This window comes from Triturus cristatus, chromosome 7, assembly GCF_964204655.1.
Source record: "Triturus cristatus chromosome 7, aTriCri1.1, whole genome shotgun sequence".
Classification (NCBI taxonomy): domain Eukaryota; kingdom Metazoa; phylum Chordata; class Amphibia; order Caudata; family Salamandridae; genus Triturus; species Triturus cristatus.
The window spans coordinates 1,700,664,495-1,700,674,421 of record NC_140590.1 but is presented as its reverse complement, the minus strand read 5'-3'; the positions used below and the strand labels follow the sequence as shown (position 1 = coordinate 1,700,674,421).

The 9,927-nt window shown below is 45.6% G+C and overlaps 1 protein-coding gene across 1 annotated transcript in view; it reads right to left on the bottom strand.

Annotated features, from left to right (window-relative positions):
* Positions 1-378: 378 nt before the first annotated feature.
* The window catches only part of LOC146812810 (alpha-2-macroglobulin-like protein 1), a 630,734-nt gene continuing 621,185 nt past the window's right edge, over positions 379-9,927 (bottom strand). The window contains exon 35 of the mRNA XM_085615203.1: positions 379-570. Coding sequence (XP_085471329.1) covers positions 379-570 — 192 coding nt within the window. The remainder of the gene's footprint in view (positions 571-9,927) is intronic.

The window sequence follows — 9,927 nt, the reverse complement described above, 5'->3', positions numbered from 1 at the left end:
GAAACAACAGCGTTGCTTACAGACAGCTGAAGCTGTCCATAGCTGAGATCTAAAAAGTCAAATATTGAACGGTCCTGTGAAGTTGTCATCCCTAGATCTTTAGGCAACATGAGTTTCAAAGATGTTTTTTGAGTGTCTAGTTACGTATACATACCGTTTTCTCAGCGGTGAACACTATTTGTCCTTGAATCTACAAAATTACTTTTTGCAAGACACACCTTAAAATCCTGCAGCGAGCCCTTCCCTGCATTGCTATTTTGCAGTAACACAACCAATGATGTGAGATAGACAGTCTTCCAGGAAGTGGAAGTGGGTGTCCTGCCATTCAATATGCTAGAAAGCCTGGATCTGGCCTTGCTTAACATTCACTTTTCTGGTTCATTGCGGGCAATGAGAATACATGGCTTTATAAAATGGTTCCTGAGATGTATGGCTAAGTACATCATGAAAGAGAGACCTGTGCTCACCTGGCTGATAGTAGTCCATCACAGTCACTGAGGCTGGCTTTATGTTCTGGACGACCACGTCTTGGATCACTGAGAAGCTGTATGTTTGGACCTTATGTGGTAGCTAGATGAACAGATGAAAAGAACACAAGATAACTACAGGAAGATAAATGAAGAAAAGAATGGATGAATGAGGATGGCGTTATGATCTTGGAACTCACTCACCCCCACCTTGGCACATACAAAAAATGTCACTTACCTGAACCACCACTGGTTTGCAGTTTGTATCATGTTTTAGATTCACATGCTATAAACATTCCCACCATTTAGTGTTGGCCTCACAAAATTGCAAGCTACTTTTGTTCAAATGTTTTTTGTTGGCCATCGTCTCAAGGCCTAAACTAGAATGATTCATCCATGCATCACACTCAAGTTCACAATGCATTTATGTATTTATTGTGGCTTTTATGTAGCACAGAAAAGGACAGAGGACCTACAGAATGCTTTACAAATTCCGACCACTATATTGCAAGGCAGGAAGGAAAGGGAAAGCAGACCCAATTTATACAACCATAATAGGTGATAACTTAGAACAAAATATATTTAAAAGATTTTGGAGTGCTAAGAGTGGTCTTTCAAGTTTGGACGGGACGTTGAAACAGAAAGGTTGGGTTTACTTTTGATGTTTTCAAGGGAGGCTACTGAACTGATTACCAGTGGAATAGATTTCCAGACCCTAGGGTCACTTCCTGAGAAAGGACATTCACAAACTATTAGTGACTGGCGCTGTGACTTCACTTTATGGCAGCCGGAGGCATCCAAACAGCAATCATCAAAGCTATAAGTCAAAAATTAAAATGTGGTTGTACCAGCAAAGTAAAAACATAAGAAAACACAGATTAGATAAAGCTATACACAAGTTCCATCTGCAGATTTAACACGACTTCTTGATGTAACCATCCTCAAATTTTCATGACTTTAATGGATAGTCCATCTAAGCAGCGGCAAACTGTGGAAAACACATGAGAGCAAATGGTAATGGAGCACTGGCGAAAGCCCATCCTCTCCATATAATTTATGATGTATTGATGGCAAGAGCTCTCACTACAACAGATAAAGCTATCTGTAGCAAAACATAACAAGCATTTACAATGCAACAGGTCTCGCAATTGAGAGATTTTTAGCTATTGGCATTGTAAATGGCAATGCCTTTTATAATATTAAAAGGCATTGTCATTTACAATATCAATAGGTCAAACTTCGCCAAAAGCGAGACCTATAGTACTGCAGAGCGCAGTGTCCATTAAGCGGGCGCTGTGCTCAAGTAAAAAAAAAAAAAATAAGAGCGCGGTGTCCCTGAAGCAGGCATTACTCTATAAAATAAGCTAAAAGGGTAATTATCAAGCTCCACGTCTGTTTACCAATGTTTTCCTCTTCAGACATTTATACACTCAGTTGCACATTAGATTGTGCAGAAAATGTCATTTTTTTTAAGAAAAAAAAAGATTGACATATTGTTTTCACATTTGTGTGTGACTACATTAAATTGATGTTTGTGTAAAATGCATATGCAGTCAGGAGCTGCTTTGTAGCGTTTGATAAAACAAACACTTAATAACAAACCTCATGCACTATGACATATTTTTCAAAATATAAATTACATTATTGGCGCGTGGCATCCTAATAAATTCCATTATTCATCTTGTTTATATTTATTTGAACATCCCCGATATACACGTCAGTTTTCACAGGGTAAATAAATGATTAAATGTTTATAAATACGCGGATAGAGCTTTAAATGTAGACTAGGTGATGGTCTCTAAACAGTCACTGCTTTGCACTCATAGACAAGTAGATGTACATTTTTGTTTTGGTTTAAGTAATAATGGGTATATTGTATACAAATCTTCATATTCTTAAAAATCACAAAGGAAGCAGCCCTGCTTTGAATGTAAACTTGAAGCCGTGTCACTGTACTCCAGGCTACTAACTCCACACACACAAACACGTTGCTTTCTGCATTTGGAATACGTTTACAAATAAAGTTACTTTATTTTATGTAAATGCAAAATTCACATATGTGTTTCCCAACATCTACACCAAATAAAATAAGATAACTTTCATCTTTAGCTTTTATCCTTATTTCTTCCGCATAGCAGCACTAATACAAAAGGGGACAGCACAGCCTGCAGTATTGTAAATCTTCCTTATATGATCCGAAACATGTGAGAGATACGACCCAGTTGGGACTCGAACCCACAATCTCCAGCTACTGATGCCTAATCCATTAAGGCACTAAATCACTGCGTAGCTGATAGGCACGCTAACACGTTGTATCTAGTACGCATGCGGCATCATTCCTATCATTCCAGGTGAAGCCTGCCCATCTATAATGTTTGCTAAAGCCTCTTCAAAAAATGTTGTTTCAAGCCTCGGTTTTTTTGGCACGAGCATTTGAATACAAACAGCTACACTGAAATATGTCTAATGCTAACCCAGTCAGAGCAGCCGGTTGCTTCCCGTCTCGCAGCGCCACTAACCTCGTGGTCATCACTGAAAAAGAACAGATCAGGTTTCCGGCGAGGGCTCTCCAAACATTTAATTAATGGTGGTTATTTTAAATGCTATGAAAAACAAGTTATTATTAAAACAGTCATCACACATCATGCTTTAAACCTGATATTGGAAGGTATTCGTATATCTTTCATAGATGTTCATCAAATGTTACTCTAAACATTAAGGAAATTAGAAATAAAACTGCTGCCACATTAATCTAGGAAATTGTCGTTTTCGTAGTCCAACAGACAGCTCTGGAAAATGGGCTGTTTTTGAATGAAATCACTTATCGAAATGATCAGTGATACGGGCAAGCTGGAAATAGTCCCTCTTCTACTTTTTTGTGTTTATGAACTTTAAATAGATCACATTAAAAATGCCAGGTTTGTAAGAAACATGCCATAAGGGATTACTGTTTTTAATGCCGATCTCTGTTGTTGGGAAACCAAACGACTATTATTTTCTAATGGGGGTCTCTGTTCCTAAGCTTCAGCAGGAGTATTGTCATGCTAGTGTTGTCATCCGGTAAGCTCCGCCCTTTATAAACCCGACGGTGCATGAAAAACTAGTAAGGCTGACAGTTTTAAATGCCCCAAGGCAGCTCTGCATGACCGTCTGCTGAGCCCGGGACACGAGGTGACAATACGGACACCCACAAGCCTCCGCAAGCTTCAGGTTAAAAGGAAATTACGCACCCTCAATAACAAGTGGCAAGCAGACGCTGTGTACACAACACAAGAGGGAAGAACGGTGTGCAGGCCTTGGTGGGAGTACTGGGAGTCTAGTGAAGAAACCGAGCGCGGCATAAAAGCACGGCACCGGAGGGGGGGGTGTGTGGCAGACGCCATTGTTAAGGGTGCACAGTGTTATTAAACAAACAAACAAATACTGATGAGCGGCGGGTCGCCCGAGGCAGTTACAAGAAATAACTGGGAGAGTGGTGGCCTTTAAAAGCAGCTAAACAATTAATATGTACAGCGGAGTGTAAAGCTAACGCTGCGCTGCGGGAGTGAGAGGGCTCCGCCAAGGGTGAAAACCATGAAGGACACGTAAAAGAAAGTTACCCTCTAACACACATCCAACACAAAAGCGGCCAAAAACAGTAGTTAAGCGCTGCTGCTTCCAGACTGCATGGAAGTCAGTATCAGACCAACAGCCTGTAAAAACCCAGCTAATAAGAGGTATGCCAAGTTTAAACAAATGGCAAGCGTCGGGAGATATTACCCGGCAATAGGAGGAGTTTCACCCAACATATAGATGACTTGATGTCTCAGAGAGACAGCGCATGCGCTGCCTAGGCGAGACCTAAAAAGGGCATTCACTTAATCACAGATGGTAGAAATCCAGCTTACAGTCTGATAGCCAGCAATGCAAAGTCAATATAAAAGAGATATGATCCGCCAGCCGCAGCTGCTGCAGGTATGAACGGTGGGGCCAGGTATGAGGGGGATTGCGAGACACGACCACGAGGGAAAAATACATAAATAGTTAATTTTCCCTTGTGGTTGTCACTCGAAATCCCCCCTCACCTGGCTCCCCCGCCGCTCTTTCCTGCAGTGACCATGGCTATGATCTGCTAAGAAAGCTTATTAACAAGAGCACATTAGAGCTTCTCCATAATGTCATTGCTCTCACCAGAAATCTTCGCCCCTTAGACACAAGTTATACTCTTCTTCCCCACCATCTTATCAAATCTTTCATCATCACACTAGCAAATAAAATTTCTAAAACTATGAATGCCTCATTTCAGTGAGGGATATACCCATGAAATGTAAAACAAGTGATAGCCTACCCTTGCTGCTAAAAAAATTTCCTCAGAGAAGTGGTATATTCTTTTTCATCACACACTGAAAGATGACATGAAATTGGAGTTCAAAGGAGACTTGGTGATGAGCTTGAACAGCTGTTCTACAAATAGCTTATTGTCTCCTGGTAGGTAAGAAATGATGAGAGACTAAACTGGCACTGTGTTAATTATTTTAATTGTAACCCAAGGCATTGGAACCTAGAGAATTGGTTATCCATTTCAAGGCTTTTACAGTTAGTGCTCTTTATGTGGATGAGGGTTCTTCTACAGCCTATTTCTTCTTTTCTATCAAGAGGGATGATGGAGTGGGGCACCAGGATGTTCATCAGCTGTTGAGATGATCCATTAAGTCAAGTCTCAATCAAGAAATTCAGATCAAGGTGGTTAGAGTGAATAAACTCTGCAATCTCCGGGCCCGATTCACAGAATTAACTAAAGACAAAATCCTAAACTTACTACTTTTGGTATTCACAGAATGCACTTACTACTTTTGGTATTCACAGAAGGCACTTACTACTTTTGGTATTCACAGAATGGATTTACGACTACTAACTTTAAGTCCGCGATCGGGGTGGAAATTCCGGCCCGGAGGCGGAGCTTCCGGCCCGGAGGCGGAGCTTCCGGCCCGGAGGTGGGGATTCCGGCCAGTGGCGGAAATTTAGCCATGGCCAAAATCTCCACCTCTGGGCCGGAAGCTCCGCCTCCGGCCCGGAAGCTCCGCCTCCGGGCCGGAATTTCCAGCCCGAGTGCGGACGTAAAGTTAGTAGTCGTAAATCCATTCTGTGAATACCAAAAGTAGTAAGTTTATTCTGTGAATCGCAAAAGTAGTAAGTTAATTCTGTGAATACCAGAAGTAGTAAGTGCATTCTGTGAATACCAAAATGATACTAAGTTTAGGATTTTGTCTTAAGTTTGTTCTGTGAATCGGGCCCAATATGTTGTGTTTTAATGCTGATCTGCAAATATGGAGGATGTACTTGATGGAGACGTGTAAATCTGCTGAATAAGTCAGTGAGAGATTTTATGTCAATCAGGTTTTCATGGTGGATGTCTTTGCCCTTAGGCGCTGATGTTCCTTTTTTAGACCTTGCAATGACTGTAATGTTGTGAGTATTGTGTGTGATATTTGACACTGTCACTCTTAAAGAGATGGTGATCTGGTTCTTTTGAGTCTTTGATCCCTATTCCTGGAAGTTTTACAACAAATCTACTGTGAGTTTGGTTGGATGGCTGTTTGAAGAAGGGTGAGTTGATTAATGATGGTGTTGAATTTGGCTTTCCAATTGGTGTTTGTGCATTTAAGGATGTTAAGGAGTATGACTAGGATGCATTCTAGATCGAAAACTCCACAGGTATGCATGATACTCGGATCAAGCAGCAGGGGATGGTGGGCGAAACTAGGAATGTGCACCACTGAGGGCTATGGCTGAGGGGGCCGCTAACAATTTGAATATACTCACATGGAATGTTAGAGGTTTGGGAGATGCGCGTAAGCGGAGGCAGGTGCTGGCCTACTTGGACAGGCACCACACGCACATTGCTATGCTGCAGGAAACACATTTCTCTCACCTGGGGCAGGGTCGCTTCACGAACGGATGGGCGGCTCACAGGGTCTTCTCCTCCTATTCCTCATATGCGCGAGGCACAGCCATATTGATAAAGAAACAAGTGCCCTTTCAGATTGGCGGACAGATGGTGGACCCACAGGGCCGTGTTTGTCTCATGTGGGGGCGTTTGGGGTCCATTTCGATGACTCTGGCATGCTGCTATGGGCCTAATGTAGATGATCCCATTTTTTTTTCTTCTTTGTGGGCTAAGATATTAGAAGTAGGCTCCCAGCAACTCATTTGGGGAGGTGACTTCAATGTTACCTATTGTCCGACTGCAGACAGATCTCACCCTGCTCCGCACCATTATACTAGAGCGGCCGGAATAATTGGGGACACCATAGAAACCTACCGGCTATTGGACGCCTGGCGTCATCTGCATCCTACGTCGCATGAGGGTATGCATTTCACTTCACGCGCAAACTCTTGGTCGCGTATAGATTACTGGTTGGTATCCAGGGACCTGGGGCCAGCAATGACCCAAGTGCAACACTTGGCGAGAACGTATTCGGATCATACCCCAGTGAAACTTATGTTATCGTCCCCGGACTTACAGGTACCGCGTGCTAGCTGGCGGATGCAAGCCTCTATGTTACTCGACAAGGTGTTCCGGGAAGAGTTGGGGGAGGAGGTGCAGGACTTCTTCAGACGTAATAAAGGATCGGTGGATAGTGTGGAAATTATATGGGAGGCCTTTAAGGTAACGATCCGAGGTGTCTGCATATCCAAGGGGCATGGTGTGCTCCGAGATATACTGCGGACGTTAGGGCAACTGGAGGGGGAATTGCGCGGATTGGAGGCTGAGATGGCGATGGCCGAGTCCAGTGATGTGCAGGGGAGATACCGGGATAAGCTTACGGAGTATATGTCCACGGCAGAGAGGGAAACGCGCTTTCGGGGGAAATACTGGAAGGTCCGTAGGTATGGGGAGGGAGAAAGGCCTGGGAAGGTATTGGCAAGCCTGATCAGGGCGCCCAGAGGCTCCAATTGCATCCTGGAGGTGGAGGATGAGAGGGGGGAACCTCCAGAGACACGGCTTCTATACTCAGGGTATTTACACAGCATTACAAACAGTTATACTCCTCCCACAGACGGGACAAGTTGGATTTGGAGGGCTTTCTGGGAGAAGTCACGTTGGGCTGGCTAAGCGATAGACAGCGGGAATTCCTGTGTGCGCCCTTTGAGTTGGACGAAGTGCGTGAGGCAATTATGGGGATGCAGTCGGGTAAAGCTGCGGGTACAGACAGAATTCCCATAGAGTTTTATAAAACATATATCGATATAATGGCCCCGGTACTGCGGGAGGTGTATGGGGAGTCGCTTGAGGTGGGCTCGCTCCCGGCGTCCATGAGAGAGGCGCTAATGATCTCCCTACTGAAGCCGGGGAAACCCCCGTGCTCGTGCGATTCTTACAGACCGCTCTCTCTTCTGAATTGTGATGCCAAAATACTGGCTAAGCTGATCGCCAATCGCTTGAGTTTGCTGCTGGATAAATTGATACTCCCGGACCAGTCGGGCTTCGTGCCAGGTAGGACTACGTCCCATAACCTACAAACGTTATTTGCAATCCTTAATAATGTCTCACCTGACCTGCCGCTTGCGACAGTCTTCCTTGATGCCACAAAGGCGTTCGATTCGGTAGAATGGGACTACGTCTTCGGGGTGATGGGGCGCATGGGGTTCCCACCCCTGTTCCTCTCCTGGATCCGGTTGCTATATACTCAGCCAGTAGCCAAAATAATGATTAATGGACATACATCGCCCCCCATATCGACCACGAGAGGTATGAGACAGGGGTGCCCGCTCTCTCAGCTGCTTTTCGCAATAGTTACGGAGCCGCTGGCGGCGAAGTTGAGGCAACATCACCGAGAACGGGCGTTGAGATGTAATCTACGGCAGATTTTGATCTCACTATATGCTGATGATATTACGTTGTATATTAGAAACCCGCAGGAGAACCTAAATCCGGTTCTGAGAGAATTCATTGTATTCGGAAAGTTATCAGGCATCGGAATCAATTGGGGCAAGTCGTGCGTGTTCCCACTGACGGCGGCGACACATAGATTCGCGCTTGACTACCCACTGGAGTGGTGCGACGAGGAATTGCGCTATCTTGGGGTGCGAGTGTCTAGAGACAGGGACGAACTAATGCGGTTGAATTACGGCACTGCGATGGGGCGGATAGCGGACTGCGTGACGCGGTGGATCAGCCTGCCGCTGTCAATGGCGGGAAGGGTGTCACTGATTAAAATGGTGATTCTACCCCAACTGCTATACTTTTTTCTCAACATCCCCTTTTATCCGGGGAAACACTTTTTTGGTACACTCAGGTCAGAACTGACGCGATTGGTTTGGGGGGGCCGCCAACCGCGATTGCAATGGCACGTCCTGACAAGACCATATGCGCGTGGAGGGTTTTGGATACCGGATTTTGAGCTGTATTATTTTAGTGCGCAGGCTCACTATGCATGGTGCTGGGTGAGCAGCCCAAATACATGCCGCAGGTGGCGGCGGAGCACTGGTTGGCCCACCCAATACCGTTGGATGGTGCAATCCTTACAACTACGACACCCAGAGAAAAGTGCCCTACAACAGTCACCTGTGCAGCGGAGGCCTGGCGTCGGATTGGGCTCCTCATGGGCGCTCCCATGCTCTATGCGCCCGCTTTACCACTTACGTATCATCCGGCTATGCCTCTGCTGCAAGAGACGCTGTTTCATCGGTTCCGAGACCGAGCACGCATAAGGACGTGGGGGGATTTATATACGGGGGGAAATTCCGGTCAGCCAAGCAGATGATGCAAGGTATACAGCAGACCCCACTGGACAGATTTCTCTATGTTAGGCTGAGAGAAGGTATATGTTCACTCAGACCGGATTTCCCGGAGGAGCCGCGGACGTTAGCCCCGCTGCAGGTGATGCTTAAATGCACCTCGACTGCGCGACTTGTCTCTCTGATTTACAGGACTGTTCACACGCAAAGGGAGTATGCGGATCCAGGCTCCAGGGGGGGATGGGAACAAGAGCTGGGGATGACCATCCCAGACGATCAGCGGGAATTTTGCTGTCAGCAAACGGAGAGAATCATAGCCAGCAGTAGACTCTGCATGATCCACTATAAATACTTACATAGATTATATAACACACCGGTCCGGTTGCACCGTTTCCATTTGCGGGATACAGATTGTTGCGACAGGTGTAAGGTGCCGGCGGCGGATTTTATGCATCTGGCTTGGGAGTGCCCTGGGGTTCAACAGTACTGGAGGCAGGTGTTTGAAGCAGTGTCCCGTATGACGCACATGTCTGTGGAGCCAGCGCCCCTGATGGCCCTGTTGGGGTATGTTAAACCGATCCAAGCAGCACACCGGAGGTATGTCGCTGTGGCGCTCCTGATGGCAAAGAGGAGGGTGGCCTGTCGGTGGGGAAGGGGGCGGGCCCCGAAGTTTAAGGACTGGATTGCGGACCTGGTGTCTTGCCAGGAACAAACTCTGCTATATTCGGAGCTCTTGCCT